Source organism: Typopeltis vanoorti, chromosome 8, assembly GCF_054136105.1.
Source record: "Typopeltis vanoorti isolate ZY-2024b chromosome 8, IOZ_Tvanoo_1.0, whole genome shotgun sequence".
NCBI classification, from domain to species: Eukaryota; Metazoa; Arthropoda; class Arachnida; order Uropygi; family Thelyphonidae; genus Typopeltis; species Typopeltis vanoorti.
In genome coordinates, this window is record NC_143556.1 from 136,374,150 (window position 1) to 136,397,500 (window position 23,351).

Below are 23,351 nucleotides of genomic sequence, written 5' to 3' on the forward strand. Positions count from 1 at the left end.
GCAGCAGCACCTGTGCACGTCAGTCATTTTCATGCAGAATGGGACCCTTCCACACTTTGGTTGATCTGTACAGGAGGTTCTTCAAGAATATTTCACGGGAGCCAGAGTAATCAGCCATGCATTTCATTGCATGGCCTCCTCGTTCACCTGATCTGATCCCATGTGACCTCTGAGGATTTCTCAAAGACAAGGTTTATCGGGAACATCCTGATAACTTGCCAGCACTGAAAGACAGTATAATGCAGCATGTGCTCAACATCAGTCCTGACCAGTTGCGTTCTACTGTTAAACACACTGTGCAAAGGATGCAATTTGTGGTATACTGGGAAGGGCAGTACATTGAACAGTATACCCATGAATGCATAATGGAAGCGAATAAAAATGCTTCTGTCACTTTTCTCCTTCTTACACACCAGAAAAATTACTACATCTATATTTAGTACATCATACAGCACCTCTGGTAGTGAATTTTGTAACTTTTTTTTTCTCAAATATCACTTCCACATGATGCACAATGTATTCCTGCAAAGTTTTGCAGTATTTGGATCAGTGGGTGGCAGCCTTAAACAGGGATACTTTAATTTTCATCAACTGATATGTATACATTGCATAGATTGATTTTCAAGATTTTTTATTTAATTACTGTAAATTATGTTCTTTAATTTAAGAAGAAAATTGTATATTCTAAAACACAGTTTTTATTTCTCAGGGTAAACAAAAGCAGACAAAGCGCACAACTACTTTTTTTCAGTTTTGTAATGCAGAATCGGGTATCTTGTTATGTACTGATGTGGCTGCCCGTGGTTTGGATATACCCCAAGTTGACTGGATTGTGCAGTATGATCCTCCTGATGATCCTAAGGTATGTTGTAGCTAGCTCTTAATGTTTATTAAAATTAAGGTAGAGTCATACATAATATTAACATAACTGCATAGACTGCACATAGACATTTTAATAACACAAGTATTTCTGCAATGTTATCATTAAATTCCTGTTATATACTCTCAGAAGGCGTATAGGATACTATGGCAACCCTATTCAATTAAGTTTACTTTATTACAAATATTCTATCAACAATTTTTCTCCGAATTAGTGTGTCAGTTATCTGTATTAAAGTATTATTAGATCTTATATTTCTATCTTCTAAAGCACCTCTGACTGCATCATTCCACTTAGGTCTTAGTCTTCCTGTTTATTTTTCCTGTCATCTTGTCATCGAACAGCTGTTTAGCTAACCTTATCTCTTCCATTCTGTTTAAGGGATTTTATCAGATTAGATTAGGTTGCACACTTCTTGAATTCTGTGAATGTTTAGTTCCTTCCTAATATATTCATTGTTTATATGATTCTGCTATTGATGTCGTTGTTCATTTCCCAAATTTTTCTCAAAACCCTCATGTCTGTGGTCTCTAGTCTTTGAATGAACTTTTATTTCCTACCCGATCCATTAAAATTGGTTTCAGCACTGTCTTGTATATTGCTGGTTTCATCATCAAATTCCTGCCATGTACCTTCAAGGAGTGTACAGGATGTGATGGTACTACTTGAAAAATTGACATCATTACTAACTTTCTATCAACAGTTTTACTCCAAATCAGTCTGTTACTTGTCAAGACTCCAATATTATCAGATCTTATATTTCTGTCATCTAAGGCACTTTGTACAGTATCAATCCACTTATATCTTGGTCTTCCTCTGAGTCGTTTTCCTGCCAACCTCTCAGAGAACACTTGTTTTGCTAATTTCCCATTCTGTTTAAGTGACCATACCACCTGAGATTAGCTCTGCTAACGCATTCCTGGATGCTGACAATGTCGAGTTCTTTCCTAATATCCTCGTTTTTAATATGATATTGCCCATTGATGCCATCTGTTCACACCTCTAATCTTTCTCAGGACTCTCATATCTACGGTCTCTAGTCTTTGGTCAAGTGTTTTACTTCTGACCCAGCTCTCAGATCCATAAGTTAAAACTGGTTTGAACACTGTCTTGTATAGCTAATTTAGTCTTCTGACTAATTTCTCTCTTATTCCATATGAATTTATATTCACTTGACTTCTTACCATACCAGTTTTTTTGATTCTGTAGTCTATTTTCATATTTAATTTACCATCTCCACTAAAAATCGTGCCTAAGTAGCCGAAATGTTTTACTTGTCCCGCAGGTTCTCCGTTCACAACAAGTTGACATTTTCAACAATTCTGCCTATTTTCATTATCTTTTCATATCATTTCTATCATTTCTAATTCCTTTTACAGCACGTCCCTCCATTTCTGAGTTTCTTCAACAACCTATAGCTCATCTTGCTACCTTCTTGATATTTACTTTCTATGTTCTTGCCAAAGTCCTCCTATAAATTTTGTTTAGCTAGTTTTACACAGTGTTTAGGCTTTCTTGCATTTGTCTCTGTATTCTCTAAGAGCACAAGCTGACTCATTTGCCAGGAACTTTGGATATGCTTTCTTCTTTAACTTCCTGTGTCCACCATTGAGATCTGATTTTTCTATCCTTGAAGATAACCTCACCACATGCTTCACAGGCTGAATCAATCAGGGTTTTCTCCAAGGCTTGCCACTGAATCTCCAGGGTTTGGTTCCTGTTCCCAAACTCTTTCATTTTTTCTTCAATAATCTTTGTGTATTTTAGTCTACAGTTCACATCTGAGAGCTGCTCAACTTTTATTCACTTTAGAACTTTCTTACATCTTTTCTTTTCAAAATGAAATTCAATTTTATCCTGCTCAAGACTAAATAGTGATCACTACCAATTTCAAATCATCTGTACACTCTGGTGTCCTGCACCAGGGAGAAAACATCACTATCGACAATAACATAGTCAATGAGACTTCTTATTCCTTGCCTCTTCTCTCTGTGTGAATTTGTGCACATTTTTATATTTGAACATTATGTTAGTAATAACCATGTCTTGAGCAGAAATCCAACAGTATTTGCCATTATTATTAGCTTTGCTCTTTTCACTCCAAATTGTCCCAAAATATTTTGATATGTCTGACAGTCATTTCCTACTCTGCTATTTAGATCCCCAATAAGGACCAACTTTTCCTTTTTGATTGTGTCAGTTGCTTTCTCTAAAGCCTTAAAAAATTCCTCTACCTCTACCTTAGTAGAACCTTCTGTGGGACCATACGCACAAATAAGTGTCATTGTCATATTCCCCCATTCTCATATTTGCCCACATCACTACTTGAGACTGCCTGCCATTCAAGAAGATTAGCCTCGTATTTAATGTTGAATACTATAGTTACTCCTACTTTTCCTTGATTGTCATTGCCTGAATATAACATTTTGTATTTATTGCTCAGAAAGATCTCACCAGCTTTTGTCTTTTTTGTTTCAGTCACTCTATTATGCCAATCTGGTACTCATCCAATTCCTCAGTTAGCTCAATTTCGTTGTCATTCAGGCTTCTTATGTTGATAGTACCGATCCTGAACTCTGGTGATGTTGTGTTGGGGTGTGTTTTAGGATTTGTTCCAGTAGCTGACTTTTTGCTGTTCATCCTGGTTCAATGGCAAAAACAACGGGGGCCTTGTTTAACTGGGCAATGCCCCAGCCAGCATGAAATTTTGTCATGTTGTACCATCATTTTGTATTTTGGTTTAAGCCAATAAGAATACAATTTGGTCGGCTAAATCCCAAATTGCCAGCCCAACCTCGTTCATTCTGTATCCAGGTAGATACCCAACAGAGTGCACAACGAGAAGGTTAGGATTGGACATTAGGTCAGGAGCCCTGGTCAGTTCTCCGCATTCCTTTAAAGGCTGTGTGGAGGTCTGCTCTCAGTATACAGCTTTGACCGTTAAGCACCCTATTGCTGGTTTAGTATTTTAAATAATTTCTTAATCTATATAAATTTATTCAACTGACACCCAACTATACCAGTTTTGCATATTCTATATTTTATTTCCATATTTAATTCATCATCATAACTAAAAAATGTTTCTAAATAGCTGAAAATTTTCGTTTCTTCTATAGGTTTCCCATTCAGGATACAGTTGATGTTTTCAGTTTGTTGCTGCCTATTTAAAAAAAAAAAATTTTTTTTGCTTTTTTATTGCTGATTTTCATGGTGGATTTGTTACAGAAGTTAATCTGTTTAATTAAAGAATTCTGGAGATATGCACTGGATTTATTTAAGAGTAGAACATTATCACATAAAGTAAAAAGCTACATTTGATTTTAGATTTAATACCATTTTCTTTCATAATGACATTATTATGATATAATAATGTTTCTATATTTGAGTCTATAGTCTAGAGTTTAATTTTTATCCTGCTTAAAACTAAATGATGATCACTTCCTTTCTGAAATCCTGTGTGTACTCCTTATCCTGAACCAGCCTGAAGATATCACTATCAATGATAACTTAGTCAATCGGTTTTTCTTTTTCTGTGAATTTGTGTACATTTTTATGTTGAAACAGTATTAGTAATGTGTCATGAATGGAAATCCAGCAAGCACTTGCCAGTGTTATTAGCTTTATTCTTGCTCCAAATTTTCTCAAAAAACATTTCTGTATGGCTGAGATTAGTTTTTTATCCAGTGACCAGCTTTTTCCAATTTCTTTATGCCAGCTGCTTTCTCTAATGGCTTGAGAAATTGCTCCACTTTTTACTTAGTAGAACCTTATATGGGACCATAGTCAGAAATAAGTTTCATTATCTGGTTCATCATTTTGAAATTTGTCCACATGACTACTTGAATTGCTCGATAGTCAAGTTTACTTCATGTTTAACACTAAACATGAAGCTGGGCCGGTTGGCCGATGGGTTAGTGTATCCGCTCTCCAGCCAAAAGGCTGCATGTTCGAATCCCGCTGTGGTCATGGATGCTTGTGATTGTTTAAGAAAATACTAGTGGTGGTGTAGATGATGATGGTAGTTGCTGTTTGTAGTTGATGGATTGAGTAGTGATAGAGTATGTGCCCTCCCTCGATGAGTCTTTGGACTCCTTGGAGGGACCTCATAATAATGATAATAATTATAAAAATACTATTGCAACTCGTTCCTTTCCCTGATTGCTGTTGTTTAAATATAAACCATATATTTCTTATTTAGCAGGAGGTTGCCAGACGAAGATTTGGTAACTGGTGTTACCAAGTCTTCGTTTTATATATTACCTTGTCTTGGTAACACCAGTTATTTCACATTCCTCTGTAGTTCTACAAGTTTGACTTCTTTTTTTGTTGATGCTGCTTACATTTATGGTCCCTATCTTTAGTTCTACTGATACATTTTCTACAATGATAATTAAAATTATAATAACGGAATTAATTCACGTAAAATATTATTTATTAGTATAATTTTTGCCTGAGTATCACAGGCATCTTCAGTACATGTATAAAGCTAATTAAACAATAACTGACAATTCCAAAAGGCACCACCTAAGTAGCTAATGTACATATATTACATTAGCCAGGTGCTGTCAGCCCTGGGGGACTTTTGGCCTCAAGCACCACATTTCGCCACTGGGCACGGTCCTCTGTGACTGTCTGCCATGTTCTGGTCTCCAGCCCGACAGCCTGCAGTTCTTCCTTCTCCTGATCAACCCATCTTCTTCTCGGTCTCACTGATTGGGGTTGGGCCTCCCACACTTGTCTCACAGTCCTTTCGGGGCCCATACGGTACAGGTGCCCCAGCCACTGAAGACGCTGGACTCGCCGAGTTGTATAAAGCGTGAATAGCAGCATTGGACCACCTCCTCCAGACTCCATCTGCCATGACCCCCTCCTTAGATACGTGGTAGCATCTTGTTCTCGGATACTCTCAGGTGATCGGCTTGTCTCGCCGTGAGAGTCCACGCTTCAGCACCATAGAGGAGAACAGGCCTGATCAAAGTCTTGTATGGTCCCACCTTTGTAGTCCAAGACAACAAGCGCGAGGCAAAAAGAGGATGCACCTGATAATAGGCCACATTCGCAGCATTTACCCGACTCTGGACATTAGCCTCAACTTTGTCTTCATCACGAAATAACCCAAGTACCTAAATACCTTCACCCTCTCAAACTGTGCAGCTCCCTCTGGATCTTGAGCAGCATTGCCACTCATAAAAAGGTATTTTGTCTTCTCGGCGTTTATCATCAGGCCAACTTCTTCTGCAGCTTCCTCAATAGCAGTAACCAATGCCACTGCGTCATCCTGTTGATGCGCCATGACGTTCAGGTCGTTCGATTAGCCAAGAATCCTAACTTGCACCCCCATGTCGACTCCACCTGCTGTGTGTTTTTACTTTTTCTAACACTAGATTGAAGAGAATCGGAAAAAGCCCATCACCCTGCTTCACACTGGTTGTACTTAAAATGGGTCTGACAGGTCACTTTCTGCTTTCACTCTTGCTCTCAAACCAGCTACACACACCTGCGCCATTTTTCGGAGTTTTTGAGGAATTCCCAGCTCTTCTAACACCTGCCATATTTTTGGGTGTATTATTGAGTCATAGGCTTTAGAAAAGTCTATGAAAATATTATGAACTTCCCGGTTATATTCCCAGCCCTTTTCAAAAACTTGGTGCAGCGTAAAGAGTTGGTCTAGCGTAGAATGGTTCCTCCTGAAGCCCGTCTGGTTGTCACCAAGGCACTCTTCTGCATATGGTGTGAGGTGCATTAGCATGATGTTAGACAGCACTTTGTAGCCGGTTGACAGCAGTGAGATGCCCCTATAGTTGCTGCATTGAGCCTTATCTCCTTTCTTATATACTGGGATGATCAGTGACTCCTTCCACTCGTCCGGCAGCCATTCTTCTCGCCAGATCATCAAGTTGAGCCAGTGCAGCTGCTCCAGCAGGATGTCCCGACCATTCTTCAGGAGCTCCGCCGATATGCAATCCACTCCTGGAGCCTTATTATTTTTCAGCATGCAGATAGCACGAGTTATCTCACTAAATGACGGCTCTTCAATAAATGGTTCAGCAGTTTGATAAGGAGTATAATCCTCCAATATTGACGTTCCAGCATTGACATTCAGCAAGTTCGCGAAATATCTACATCACCGAGCGAGAGCATCTTTTGAGTTTTTTAATAGATTTCCACTCTCATCTCTTATGGTTGCTGCTTGTTTCTGGGCACCTCGCATGGCTTTGATCGTCCAGTATATCTCTCGTCCATTATTCGTCACCCTATTTCTCTCTATACTAGCCACTTTCTCATTAAGATACTTCCGCTTTTCCCTGCATGGACATGTATTCACCACTCTTCTCACCCTCTCATATGCAGCTTTCTTCCTGCTATCTGCTAGGTAGTTCAATAGTGCTTCCCTTCATTTTGCTACAGCTTCTTCACACTCTCTATTAAACCATGCTTTTCTCCTCCTCTTTCTTTTTCCCACAGTTCTCGAGGCAGCTAACACAACTGTATTTTTGATGGTGTCCCACATCCCATCCGGATCATCCTCTTCCTCTTGTAACTCCCCAAATGATTTTGCAACTCTAACTGGAAAGCCCGCTTGCCTTCCACTGTTTTCAACTTGTCCAAGTCCCATGACGATCGTATGGTAGGACACGCGGGCTTCTGAACAGCAATTCTATGCCTGAAATCGTAGGCTACCAGATAGTGGTCACTATCTCCATCTGCTCCTTTGAAACTTCTCACATCTGAGATGGGGCTGTGGTGACGTCGATACACTAGTACATGGTCTATTTGGTTAGCTGTTCTACCGTCCGGCAATCTCCAGGTAGCTAATGTAAGATAACTAAAAAAAGGTCAATAAATTTCCAAACTTAAAAAAAAAATATATATATATATATATATATATACAAGTAAAAGTTAGGAAAGATTAGCTGATTTATAAAGTATTATCTCCCACAAAGGGGATAGATGTAAACCATCGGATCTGTTTAAGTTAGGAGAGTGAAGTAAAGTTTCACGTTTCTTTATAAAGCTGTTCAATGAGGAACCGACTTTTGTGAAGGACTCTCGTCTTGTTCCAGTGAACTCTGTCTAGTGTTGATAGCATGTTCCACAAACCCAGACTCTTCAGGTTCAAGGTATTGAATATATGACTGGTGTTCTTCTAGCCGAATAGAGGCAAATCTTCCTGTTTGTCCGAAATAAAATAATCCACAAGAGCAAGGAATCTGGTAGACACCTGGATTACTGAGATGTGGAAGCTTGTCCTTTGGAGAAGTGAAAAAGGTGGAGATTTTTATGAATGGACGAAAGGCAACAAAAATATTTAGTGGTTTTAAAACTTTTGCTATGCATTCACTAATTCCTTGCACATAAGGGATAGGAATATGCATTATTTCTTCTGTATTTGAAGAGGAAGACATTAAAACTACTCAAAGCTCTTTTGATGAAGGAATTCTTATATCCATTAGATAAAAAAGAGGAAATAATATATTGCAATTCTTTCTGTAATATATTATTTCCTCTTTTTTATCTAATTTTTTATCTTGCTCCAAATTTTTTGAAAAAACATTTCTGTATGCCTGAGATTAGTTTTTTATCCAGTGACTAGCTTTTTCCATTTTCTTTATGCCAGCTGCTTTCTCTAATGGCTTGAGAAATTGCTCCACTTTTTACTTAGTAGAACCTTATATGGGACCATAGTCAGAAATAAGTTTCACTATCTGGTTCATCATTTTGAAATTTGTCCACATGACTACTTGAATTGCTTGATAGCCAAGTTTACTTCATGTTTAGTGTTAAACATGAAGCTGGGCTGGTTGGCCAGCCTCTTTGCACCAATGCCTGCAGTTCTCATACCTCGTGTATTTCTTGCAGTCCATTTCCATGGTATAATGCACAGCTTCTACAAAATATGTACTGTACTGTACATACACCTAATCTGCAGAATTAAGTGTATTATCCTGCAGAATCTCTACATCATCTTTATACCTGAAGATTTATTAAATTTTAGTTATTTCTCAAATCTACTGTATTTTTAGTTAGTTTAATAAGTCTTTTTAATTATTCAACTAAAGATCTATTAAACTTACCTGGTTAAGTATAAGCTGGGTATTTCCCCCCAAATCCTTTCATCATCATCATCATCATCACCAAGAACCATGGGCACACTGCCTGTTGGTGTCTGATGCCTCCTTTCACTATCTTCTTCCTCCATTCTTTGTCCATTGCACAGTGTCGCAGTTTCTGTAATCCCATTCCACTCCAGTCCTTTATGTCGTCTATCCATTCTCTGTGTGATCTACCTCTTCTGTTTACACCATTCATAATACCAGACATGAATGTCTTTATCTTCCAATCCTTGCTCATTCTGCAGATATGTCCACATAATTGCAGCTTCCATTGTATAATTTTCTGCATTAAATTCTCCTTTGGTTGTATCTTTCAATAGAGCTCTTCATTTGTGATTTTCTGTACTCATCCTATTCCTAGAATCTTCCTTTAACAAGTTCTTTCAAATGCCAAAATTCTTTTTCTTGATATTCCTTATTTATTACCCATGTTTCAGATCCATACAGTACACCACTAAAGATGCATGGTTCTAGTACTCTTAATTTTTTTTCAGGCTGATCACTTTACTTTTTCAGATGCTATTCATGGCCATCAGATTTGTTTTTCCCTTTACAATCCTGATCTTTATTTCTTTTTTACAGTCCAGGTATTATGTCATTTTACTTCCCAAATGTGTGAATTCTTCTACATTTTCTATATCTATTTCATCCACTTGTATCTTTTGTTTCATGCTCTTCTCACTATATACCCCCCTTTTTTTTTTCCAAGTTCATAAGTCCAAATCTCTTCCCATCCTTATTTAACAGTTTCAGTGTTTTTTTGTAGCTCTCTTTCATCTTCTTCAGTGATAACAATATTGTCTGCAAATCTCAGATTGTTAATTCTCATCCCATGCACTGATATTCCTTTTGCATCTTCTTTCATTTTGTCCATTGCTCTTTCTAAATGTGCAATAAAAATGCTTGGTGATATTGGGTCCCCCTGTGTAGTACCTCTGCTAGTTCTAAACCATTTTCCCAAATCCTCACCTATTCTAACTGCTGCCATTGCATTCTTATAAACATCTTTTAATATGGCTATTCATTTTCTGTCAATTCTATGGGATTCTAGAATTGCTAATGTCACTTTCTGGTTGATTTGTTTGTAAGCCGTAATACTTTCTGCTTGATGACATTTCCATCTAAAGGTATTCCTTTTTGTGAGCAATCATCACTATGGCCTTTTCCGTCTTCACTTTTATAATGTCTCTCGTATATGATGATGACTTGGCACCTAATTTTGTTCCATAAAGAACAGATTTTCTAATGACTAAATCATTTCTTAATCATTCTCACGGTGGCTTCGTTCAATCCAAAATATTTCCCTAAGGATGTTGAACCTTCTCCAGCTGCTAAATGATCTAAAATTTGGATCTTAGTTTCTAAACAAATTGCTTTTTTCTTTTCTTCTTCTAACTGAATTATCTGACATCATAATGGGGTAATATTACAAAAATATCTGAAAATAATCAATATTTAATTTTGCTAATTTGATATTACACGTACAAAACTTAAATACACATGTACTGGTCCAGGAAATTATAATTATAATGGAAATATCCTTTTTAACAGAATTGAATTCAAACAGAAATTTTAAACATAAGCACCATTTGAACCAAGTTAAATCAAAATATACCATGTAAAAATAGAATTGTTTTGGTTTTCTAAACCATGTTATTTCGAAATTGTGTAAAAACAGTAAAAAGACTTTGACAAGGTGACTTGTCAAAGCATCATCATCCATGGGTCCAATGTTCACAGGTGTCTGCTGACATCTTGATATGATTCTTCCATTGCATTCTATTCTATTTTGTGCAAGATGACTCAGTTTGTGTATAGAGTTTCCGCACCATTTGACGATGTCATCGCCCCATTCTCTGTTTGGTCTTCCTCTTTTGTTTTTTCCTTCAATTATTCCAAACAGCAACTTTTTTAGTTTTCTCTCATCATTCATTCCACATATATGGCCAAATAGATGTAGTTTCCTTTTGATTATTTTCTGGATCTGGTTTTCTTTTGGTTGTATTCGTCTGTAGATTTCCTCATTATTCACTTTCTGTATCCAGCTTATTCTCAAGATCTTTCTATAGCACTTTCTCTCAAATGCCAATATCCTCCTTTCAGATTCTCTCAGGAGTACCCAGGCTTCACATCCATAGAGCATGCTGCTGAAGATACAGGTTTCTACAATGCACAGTTTAGTTTGCATCTTTATAGCTTGGCTCTTTCATATTTTGTCCATGACTTTTAAAATAGTTGTTGCTCTGGCTATTCTAATTTTTATCTCTTTTTTGGGGTCCAAGTCATGCGTCATGTGGCATCCAAGATATGTGAAGTGTTCCACATTTTCCAGTTGAAATCTGTCTATCATAACTCTGTTCAGTAACTCCTGTTGTCCGAATATCATTGTTTTAGTTTTTTCAAAGTTGACATTCAGTCCATATCTTTTTCCTTCTGTGTATAGTGTTTGCAATGTCTGTTCCAGCCTTGGTGCATCTTCTTCAATCAGGACGATGTCATCTGCAAAGCAGAGGTAGTTTATTCTCATGCCATTTATTGAAATGCCTCCACCTTCTTCTTTAATCTTATCTAGTGTTCTTCCCAGATGTGTGATGAAGATGATTTGTGATATTGGGTCCCCTTATCTTATGCCATGACTAGTGGCAAACCAATCTCCAGTCTCACCTGCTATCCTGATTTTTGCTTTTGCTTAGCTGTTTATATCTTTTAGCAGGCAGATCAATTTATTGTCCACACCATAGGATTCCAAGGCAGCCCATGTTATATTTTGGTCAATATTATCAAATGCTTTTTGGAAGTCCATGAAACATCAGTATATCATTTTGTTCTTTCTTCGAGCTTTCTCTGCTATTAGTCTTAGTGCGAGTATTTGTTGCACTGTACTTCGATCTTGTCAAAATCCGGCTTGCTCATCTGGAAGATGTGCTTCCATATACCCCTTCAGGCATTCTGTTAATATTTTCATCAGCACTTTGCCAAGATGACTCATTAATACAATAGTTCTGTAATTGGTGCATTCTAAAGCACTGCCTTTCTTATGAAGAACAACCAAGACCGATTTTTTCCACTCTTCGGGGGCATATCCTGTTCTCCATATTTCATTACATAGCTGATGTATTTCTTTTACAACTGATTCTCCCCCATATTTTAGCATCTCGCCTATTATGTTGTCATTTCCAGGACTCCTCTTGTTGTTCTTGAGATGTTTTATAGCCTTATTCACCTCCTCTTCCAAGATGTCATTTTCAAAGATCTCTGCTGGTGGAGAGATTGTTTTTAGTTCTTTGATTACTTCTATTGCAGTATCATTTAGTTGATTTTTATATAGTTCACTACAATATCTTGTCCATCTATGTATGATTTCTCTCTTGTCCATCAATATTTTACCATTTTCATCTTTGACTGCTACTGATCTTGTTTGCCATTTCCTATTGACATTTCTTATAAGTTTGTAGACCTTTCTAGTTTTGTGTTCTCCATAGTACTGTTCAATGTCTTTGCACTGGTCCTCCAACCATTTAGCTTTATCAGATCTTGCTTCTTTCCGTACTTCATTGCATTTTTGACAGTCTGCTGCCTCTGAATTATCTCTTTTAAGTTTCAGTTCTCTTTTCTCTTCTACCAATTTTAGGGTTTCCTGAGTTATCCATTTCTTGTTGATCTTTTCTCTTTCAGAAATTACTTCCTCTACTGCTTTTTATAGCACTGTAGTCAGTCGTTCTGCTCTTGTATTTATATTTTATTTTTCACTTGCGGTCTTAAGCTTAGTTTCTAATATGTTCTGATATGCTGTTCTTATCTTGTCTTCATTTAGTTTTGAGATGTCTCTAACTTTTTAGAACTTTCCTTTGTACTTCTGTTTCAGTTTTAGTCTTATATTTGCAATTACTAAACTGTGGTCTGAATCAATATCAGCTCCTTGGAATGATCTGCGCTGTTGAACCGAAGTTCTCCATTTCTGGTCTATTAATATCAGGTGGATCATATTCCTGTGTTTGCCATCGAAGGAGTGGCACGTCCATTTACGACAATCTTTTTGTTGGAATTTGGTATTGCAAATCGTCAGATTGTTATCTGTGGCAAATTCCAGAAGCATCTCTCCACGTTCATTTCTTTCTCCATATCCAAATTTTCCCATAACCTTTTCCCATCCTGTGTTATTTTTGCCAATCTTTGCATTCCAGTCTCCTCCAATGATGAGTATATCCTGCTTCGGCACCTCATCAATTACTAGTTGTAGATCCCTGTAAAATTTCTCAATATTTTCATCTGCACTCTCTGCAGTGGGCGTATATATTTGAATGATTGTGATATTAAATGGTTGGACACAATCTTGCAACCATTATTCTTTCACTAACTGGTTTGTATCCTATCATTGCCTGGCAGGCCTTGTTACTTAGCAGGAAACCCATGCCTGCTTCATGCTTACTTTCATTTCCTGACCAGAGAACTCTTCCACCATTTGATTCCCCTGACAATGTCCATCTCATTTCTGAAATACTCAATATATCACATCTGTATTTCTTCTTGAAGCAACTGCAATTTTCCAGTTGCCCAAAGTGTTTGGACATTTCATGTGCCAATTGATATTCCATCCTTTACAGGCCTGAGGTTGATTTTTTTGTCTTTGTTTTCAGTAACCGATTTTTAGATCCAACCCTGATTACTCAATTGGGGACACAGACCTTGTTTGACCGGGCGATGTCCGAGCTGGCATTCTTTTTTCTTGTACTTTGGCATCAGATTTCAATCGTGTTTTCTTTTTACTGTCAGCACATCGACTCATCTGACAAACCCTTAGTCTTCCTCGAAGAGCTTGGGAGAGAAGGAGCATATAGATTTAGGCTTAAGGTGGCCTAAGCTTGCCCTGACGCAGTACCATCATTGGACTTCTGTGGCATTTTTTAGAGTTGCTGGAGTTGTCCACTAACCCGCCACGTCCTGTTAGTATTGCCGCTTCTTGTCTGGGACTGCTTATTGGCTATTCGCAGTTAGCCACCATCTCTGGTGGCCATTCCCCGATCCGCAACCTGGGGACCCATCCAGTGGCATGTAGCTTTGCCTCTGGGGGAAAGACCCCCAGACCCCAAACTGTTCTATAATTTTTACATTCCAGCTTATTTCCTTTCTTATATAATGTCACTAATATTAATTTCACCCACTCCTCTGACATTTTCCTTTTCTTCCATACTGTGTTTCATAGTTGGTGCATTTCTATAACCACACTTTTGCCACCATATTTAATCATTTCTCCAGTGATGTTATTATTACCAGGACTCTTGTTGTGTTTTAGCCATCCTATTGCTTTTTCTACCTCTCCTCTTAAAGTGTCCATGTCATACTCATTACTTGGTCGTGATATTTGCTTCAATTCTTCAATCATTTTCCCAACTTCATCTAATTCTAGTTTTTCTTCATATAGCTCACTACAGTATCTTGTCCACTGCTGCAAAATTTTATCTTTATTCATCAATACTTTGCCTTTTTCATTTTTAATTGTGATCTGTTTTGGTTTGCCACCTTCTATTAATGGTTCTAATAATTTTGTCCCCCCCCCCCTTAGTTTTGTGCTCTCCATAGTGCTGTTCTGTATTACTGCATTGAGCTACTAATCATTTCATTTATCCATTTTGACTGCTTTTTTTCGCCTCATTACACTTTCTTTTATATTGCTCCTCTATTTGTTCTGATGATCCCTTCTTATCCTCAACATTCTCTTCTCCTGTAATTACTTCAGTATTTCTTGTCTAATACTTCTTGATCTTCACTTCTTCTGGTACTGTTTCTTCAACTGCATCTTCTATCGCTTTCATTACTCTTTTCACTCTTAGATTCGAATTTTTTTCTTTATCCACACATTTTAGTTTCTCCTCTAATACTGTTCTGAACCTTTTTCCTATTTCTGCTTCACTTATTCTTGCTTTGTTTCTGATGATGGGATATATATTTTCTTTTTAATTTCAACTTGATGTTTGCAATCACTAAGCTATGATCCGAATTTATATCCACTCCTTGAAAAGTTTGACGCTGCTGTAATGATGTTATGCATCTTCTTTTAATTGCAATCATATCAGTGATGTTCTTAGTTTTTCCATCATTTCATCGCCATGTCCATTTTCTACACTCCTATTGGAGAAAGCAATATGGAAAGATTTTCCAGCAATTTGGAGAAAGAAACAATCTGTGAGATTGTTTCTTTCTTCAAAACCCTATTTTCCTATGACCCTTTCCCAACCATCATCTTCTATTTCAATTTTGGCATTCCAGTCTCCTTCAATATTTAGTATATCTTTTGTAGGTATTGTTTCTGTTGTCTCTGTCAGATGTGCCAAATCATTTCCTGTTCATTAATGTAAAAAGTCAATAGCAGTAGCCAAAGTGTAGTGATATCGTGGCATATTATTGACCTGTCTTCTCCCTGATTCGACCCCACTTTCTTACCTCTTGATGCCAGTCCATTAGCCATTCTCTTATCCAAGTCACCAGCTTCATATCCATCCCCACTTGCTCCAATTTACACAACAACACAGTATCCTCTCAAATGCCTTTTGCAAAGTTGGTCACTTTATTGTAGAAAGTGAGTAAAATATGAAATCAAGGTTTTCCTACAATGTTGCTGTCCCCCATACAGTATCGTGTTCCTAGCTAATCCCTTCTTCTTCTTCCCTTAACCAACTTTTTCCATAAACTGACCACCATTCATGAGATGCCAATCACCCTATACTTGCTACCCCTTTCTTGGAGCCTCCTTTATGTAATGCAACATCTTGCCCTCTTTCAATTCCCTGGGGAATCAGCCAGCACTAAGACATGGACATTCTGGTCACTGCCAGGCTGTTTAAACAGCACTGCCATTTCTGTTGTACTCTTTTAAAAATATGGAGTCTAGCACATTCTCTAATCCCATGGTTTTTTTTATGCTGAGATTTTTATTGTACTAAACACCTCCAGTTCATCTGTGTCTGTTCTCATATATGGCCTCTCACATCAGTCACTGCATTATCTATGAGCAAAGTGATAATTCATTAATTCAACTCCTTTTATGTTTCTCTCTCCTTCTGGCCATCTGCATTCATTATAATTGGTCCTTTCATAATCATTCCTTCTTTCTCTTTACTTGCTAAATATTAAAGGACATCTCTGTAATTTCCTTTGCCACCTGTCATGCTAATTTTATTTTTTTCTAATTTTGCCTTCCTTACCATGATAGCCTACTTAATGCTACAGTATAATAGTCTATACGTACTGTCAAGAGGTATATAGGATATTGTGGTGTACTACATGACAGCTTAAATATAGATCCTGTGAACATTTCATTCATCTAATTCCATTTATTAGGCCAATGTGTTTTTTCATTGTCTTTTGGGAGGAGAAACCTCTACCACCTCCAGCTGAGATCAGTGAACTCATCTTTAGGTGGAAAGTTGTCATAATGGTTCTTAGTGTTCTGTGTACAATTCATACCAAGTCTAGAACCCAAGGTAATCATTAATACTTACTGAACCATAAAAATTTATCCCCATCCTCCACTTATCTTCCTCTACACAAATTATTTTTTTCCATAGTTTTCTTGAAGTCAATGCAGTCTATTTCTTTTATTAATTTGAAAAATTGTCTAGCGCTCAAATTTCTAAGTTTCAAGATCTTCCTTAAGAAGTGCATTAGACACTTATTTCTTTGCCATTCTCCAGTGGTTTAAAGTAACTTCATGAACTTTAATGTTTTCAAACCACAGGCATATGTTCTTTCTCACATGAAAGAATTCACTTACAACAACATTTAAATGATTGGAGAAACTTGTGGAGGTTTGCTTAACATTTCTTGCATTTTAAATGAAGGAGACAAAGAGTTCTACTTATCAAATTGTCACCTTATAGTCCATTTCTCTCTTTGGTCATCCACTGCATGTCATGTATAGTTTCTCTTTTCTAGTTTGATGCCATTGCTGGAATGTCTTGAGGGCCTTGTGCTCTTTATTCTTTAATGAACTTTTCTTGCTAACTTCAAATCTTATCTATAGTTTTGCTTTTTACTTTGCACTTCATTCCTTTTCTTCACTTCACAAACCTTGCAGAAATTTCATGATCCAAGCTTCAACATCTTCCATATGGCAAAAACACAATTCATGAATTTCACTGCTATCCCAATTTGTCTTATATTTAAAAAAAAAAAAATCTCCTTTCACTTTCCCTAATCTTTGGTAGGCCTGGAGGCCCACCAAAGATTAGAGAAAGTGAAGAAAGATCAAGTCAGCTCAACATTTCTCTTCTTAAGCTGACTTACACCTGTTACCTTTCTAGCATGACTACACACATCCATAACTCTTCAGTGCCCTCTTCCATTCAAGGCATTACTTCTTACTTCTATAAAAACCTCAATTCACTCAATCTAAAAATGCTGTTCTCTCACTTGGGATGATGCATTAAAAGCCTTTAAAAAATGTTTGATGCTCTCAGAAAGAAGGAAGCCTAGATGGAGAAAGTCACCAGTAACCAATTCTCTACTACCTGGAGGCCTACCAGTTACAGTGACCACTAGTATGGATTCTGCTATTCAGGATCCACAGCTGGCTTCTTACCTTACATTGCCAAACACTGAACATGTGCCATGGAAAGCTTCAGAAAAACTTGTGCTATTGATCTTGACATTTCCATAGCTTTTGGCCATATCTGGCATCGATGCCTGTTAAATAGTCATTCTTTGGTCTATTCACCACCCTGTGTAATTGGATAGCCAGCTTTTTCTGGTCATTCACTGCATGTCATGATGGATTGGCTCCTTCTCTTTGTGCTGCATCGCCAATGCAGGAGTGCCTCAAGGTTGTAGATGATCTTAAAGCTTTGGATGTCTGAGCACTGTATGGTATGTCAAATGAGTAGGATAAATGGAAAGTACTATCATTTACAAAGCTGTGGGTAGGATCAGTGGTGATTGAAAGTAGATCATTCATGTATTTCAGAAAGCATGTGATAGGACAAACCATGCAGTTCTCAGATATCCCAAGCAACTGCCTAGCATTCCTTTTCTATGCAATTGCAAACACATCAGAAATGCTTTTCCTCTTCCTCTTATTCCATCTACTTCTGTAACAGCTTTGCTCATGAAGTATTCCCAAATGACTACAACCCTTTAAAAAAAAAAAGTCAGTGAACTTCTATTTCACTCCTTAGCTGCACCCAAGACATGGCACTTGATATGCTTATAGATCCTTCAACCTCTCATATATAGGATCAATAAAAAATACAAATTTTAAAAATGCAGCTCTGTCACAAGCTTGTTTAATTATTTTTTCATGGATGTTCAGGTTCTGCTTCTCTCTCTCTTTCCTTTTCCGTAGACATGTTAATAAATGTTGTCCTGTTTAATTGGTCACTATCATTCCTTCTCTTTCCTTTAAGTCTGAGAAAACCAGAGCCACTTCTGATTGACCTCATTTGCAGTACAGCTTCAAGTCATTCAAACTAAGTTCTCATCCTCCTCTTTTTTTCCATTTACATCTGTTTTCTGAAAGAAGTCTTCACGTAGTGAACTGAGGGTGAGTTCGTCAGTTTTATATTGCTGTTGCTAATGTTATGCTTGATGTGGCAAGAAATTATATTTTTTTCATCCATACTTTACTCTATATAAATGCACAATAAAAATTTGTGCATAAAGTACCTTCACAAGAGAATAAAAATTATGTAGAACTGGAATGAAAATATAAATAATTTAACTAAGTTAAATTATTTATTTTCATTACTGTTCTATAGTTTTTATTCCATCAGTTCCACTGCAATAGAACTGTGAATGTAATTCTATAAAAAGTTTAGTGCAATACCCTATTCTCCCATCAAAAGTGATCTCAGAAGACTGTGGAGAGTGCCACTGTTGCAATCTACATGACTGTCCTTGTTCTCTAGGTCATTTCATTCCGAGTCTTTGGTGAGTGTGTGTTTCTCCAAAATGCCTTTGATAATGCTAGCTTGAGCTGGCAAAATATCAGTGTGTTAATATTTTGTGCAGATTGCAATGACACTCTTTACGGTCTTCTCTATGAAAACAGACAGATAGATTTAGCCTGGAAAACATCAACTGCGTTTTCAGTCGAGAACCTATAGAATAATTAAATTAAAATATAAAAAAATAATACTACTATTTAGTATAATTTTGGTAAAGAACAGTAAATGAAATTTTTAAATAGATAATAGAATAAACAAATCTGGTATGGTTGGGATGGATCCAGTTAAATAAATTTATATGGACCAAAAGAGAAATTAGCCAATAGCCAAACCACTAAACTAGCAGTTTAGTGGTTTGGCTATTGTTTTCAAACCAGTTTTAACCTATGGATTTGAGATTTGGATCAGAAATAAGACCTTTAATTAAAGACTTAATTAGAGACCACAGATACTATCAGTGGCATATTAAAAAATGAAGATATTAGAAAGAGATTGATATTATTTGCATTCAAGAATGTATGAGCAGAGCTAATTTCAGGTGGTATGGCTGCTTGAAAGATTGGAAGAAGAAAGGCTAGTAAAACAGGTATCTGATGCCAAGTTTGGTAGAGAAAAAAAAAGAGTACAACCAATATCTTATCTGATGCAGTTATAAATTTCTTTTGAAGACCAAAATGTTAGATTTCACAGTATTGAAGTCGAAAGAAACATAGATTAATTTTGAAGAAAACTGTTAATGGGAAGCTAGTGTTATATCTTCCTCTTTTATCATGTTTCTTGTTTGTTATTATTATTAACTTTATCTCGTCCTTGTGTTAATCGATTTACCTTAATTCTGACTTAGACTGACTACCTTCAAAATCCTATCTTAACACAAGCTATGGTGGGCTATCTAACAACTTGGCCGAATACTTAGAGTAACCACGTGTATTGAACTCTCAGACAAAGGGCCTATCTCTTTATTGGAGACAAAACTTTTGTATTAACTGTCTGGAGTTGTTTCCCCGTCAGATACTGGCAAATTTATTTGTTCTGCTGTGCCAGCCAATATCCTTAGGTTAGGAGGAATCCTTAACCAGGGAACTTTTCTCAGAAATTATACAGAGGTGATTATCCTAATGCTTATCCTTCAGCACCTAATTATCTAAACTAATTACACTCAATGATGCTTGCAATCGTGGCCTATATATTCAATTATACCCCACATTAGGTTCCAAATTTTATGGGTGATGAGTTGAATTCAGGCGCAGGCTATGTTTTAACCTAAAAATACTATGTACAAGCACATCTTATTAAGATCACTAACTTGTACATAGTTACATTCATTCTCACTATTTGATTAAAGTCAGACTCAGGTGAGGAGCTATTATTGATATTTAGAACTTAATTGGAAATCTAACATAAGCTCCTTCACAATTTCACTCAATTGACTGTACACAATACATATTATCAAATTCTAATCTTCACAATTTATCCTATCAAGCTATGTCACAAGTTACAAATCATGATTATCACACTCTACCTAATTCACAATCTGAGACAAAGTTACCGATAGAGCTAAACCTTTACAGTTAACACTAATCACTTAAAGTTCCTTACTAGAATGTCCGTTCACAATTAATACTTAACTGCAATTCACACTTATTTCACAGCATGCTTCTCTATTAACATAAAGGATAATAAAATAGCTTTACCAAGTTAGTCCACATTCTGTATACAGTGCTAGGTTCTCCTTCCTTGAAAACTGGGTCAGGAACATTGTAGAATTACCTTTACATACGTGGTCATACATGGCGTTCGTTTCATCTGCCCCTTCAGTATGGCTGGTGATCTGTTCACGCTGGTCTGGTTCCGTTGCCGGTTGCTCTGTTCCACATCACCGTCTCAGCGGTCATGTACACGGGAACTTCGGCTGCCAATATTGAACATCTATGGGCTATCCTGTATCCATCACCAGGCGAGATAGAACCGCTCATCTGCAAAGAGCAGGTCAAAAGCCAAACGGTCAAGACATGAGCAAGGGCAAAAAAGCAACGATCAAAAAAGCCAAAAAAAAAAGCATCCTCTGTGAGGGGATCAAACACTTCTTATTTCGCACCCTTAGCACCCTCTTTTCTTTTACGAATCTTCGCCCGACACTCACCTTCCGTTCCTGCCAGTCTATCCCGGTCACTGCGTCTCCTTAGGTTTGACTCTTCTGCGAATTCGAGCGTGAGCTGCTTTCCGATAATTTACACTGCTGCAAGTGTAACACTCGCCCAAGCACCTTGAACCTTAGATTACATACGTTTCACATAGAACATAATATGGTCATTAGAGCTTACTATAACATAATTCTTTACACAGAAAAACTTGACATATTGGATTTATGCTTTGTATCTTTACATAAAATATTCATTCTATATACTCTTTTCACAATCAGTAGCTAAAGCTCAAGTATCTGTTAATTGTTTTCTAATTCTTGTTGAATCCTGAATAAAAATCAAAAAATTATAGAATTTCCCATTCAAGATTCAACACTAGTCATATTACTCGTTTACTAATATTGCAATATCCTGGACCTTCCTCCCATCAATAATATAATATGTATCAGGAATTTGATGATGAATAATCACCATTTAGTTATGTGCAGGGTAAAATCGAGTATCATGGAGAAAAGAAATTATATATATATATATATATATATATATATATATATATATTTGATGAACTGTTTATATTTAAAATATTTGATATATAAATGAACTATAGACTGAAATATATATATAAATATATACAAAAAAAAAAAGTGAAAGAATTTGAAAACAGTAAATCAGTCTTTAAGATATATACTGTCAAAATATGAATAAAACACTTAGAGAAGCATGTGGGGAAGTTGTCTGAAAGAACAGAAAACTGATAATTGAACTATAGATAAAATGGTAGTCCTGGAAGAGAAGAAATCATATCGAAACTACATGGTAATTAGATCAGCATATGCTCTAGGAATACAAAAGAAAATGTGCAAAAGCAAAGCTGTAAGAATAGTTAAACAAAAGTCATGGGAACACTAAGGATCATATAGAAGATAATTATCATGAAAGCATCAATGAGGACGTGAGTTATCATGGTGAAAAACAACACTTTCGATTAACCAGAGAACAACTCTTTACTTTCAGTTTTTTTTAATCATTCAATCCTGTTACCTTGCACAAACCCACTGACTTCAGCACTTAACTTTCTTGTAAAGTATCCACTTTGGATCATCGGTGACTACATGACTCGAAAATGGATATGTTATCTAAAACTGAAGACAAGAATATTGTTGAATATCTGGAGTAATTATTTGAAAAAATGATTATTGTCATGGTTTATTTCATTATTAAATGAAATAAGCAGTGACAAAGTAGTGTTTAAAAATATCCAGGAGCAGTGCAGTCATAAGTACATTTCAGTATTGGTGGAAAAAGCTGTCTGAAATATGGAAAGGCAGAAGTATTTTAGTTTTACGATAGTTACATTGCATTACATTCAAATGGCCTTGTCAGAAGATCAAATTCTGAATGACTAGAGTTGAAGTTGCTAGATAACATCCTTCTGTAAAAATAGAAATAAAAATTAATGAGAGAATTGCAGAGGAATTTTTTCCTGTAAATGTTTCATGTAAGATTTATGCAAGCATACTTCAGAAGAAGTTAACAAAAATTGTGGAGGAAAAAATTGGAAGAACCATATAGCTTTGAGAATTTTATTTAAGAATAGTCAAGAAATTATGGAAACATAACGTCTGTATTCTAGTTTTGTAGATCTGGATAAAGCATATGATGGGTGCAAAGAAAAGTTGTTCAAACCCCTATAATTATGGGACATTATACAGTTAGTATATAGCCTCTATTAAAGTTGCAAGTTAGAAGTTACACCTAATTTACACCAGGAAGATTGGTGTAAATTAGGTGTAAGACAAATCTGCACACCATCTCTACTGTCAATCATCTATATGGATTGGGATTGTATTTTGAAGGAAAATTACATTAAACCTGATATTAAATTAAGTAATATTAAATCTAGCTGTTTACTTGATGTAGATGATGTACTCTTAAGTATATCCACTACAAGTCTTTTGCACCTTTTAACTTGAGTAACAAATGTATAGAAAAGACCTTTTGATTGTACGGGGCGATTGGAATGCCAAAATTGGAACAGACATTGGCAAGGATTATCTCCCATTTGTCGGACCATATGGCTATGGGGAGACAAATGAAAGAGGTTTTGAATTGATCAATTTTGCCTCACAAAATGAACTTACCATTACTAACACTCTATTTCCCCATAAACCTTCCAGAAGATGGACATGGACTTCCCCTGATGGTAAAACACACAACCAAATTGACTTTATCCTTGTAAGCACAAGATTTAAAAACTCCATCAACCTCACAAGAA

The 23,351-nt window shown here is 36.5% G+C and overlaps 1 protein-coding gene across 1 annotated transcript in view; it reads left to right on the forward strand.

Annotated features, from left to right (window-relative positions):
* Positions 1-23,351, forward strand: part of pit (probable ATP-dependent RNA helicase pitchoune) — a 316,420-nt gene that overhangs the window by 166,595 nt on the left and 126,474 nt on the right. Inside the window, exon 10 of the mRNA XM_090396954.1 lies at positions 710-862. Coding sequence (XP_090253080.1) covers positions 710-862 — 153 coding nt within the window. The remainder of the gene's footprint in view (positions 1-709; positions 863-23,351) is intronic.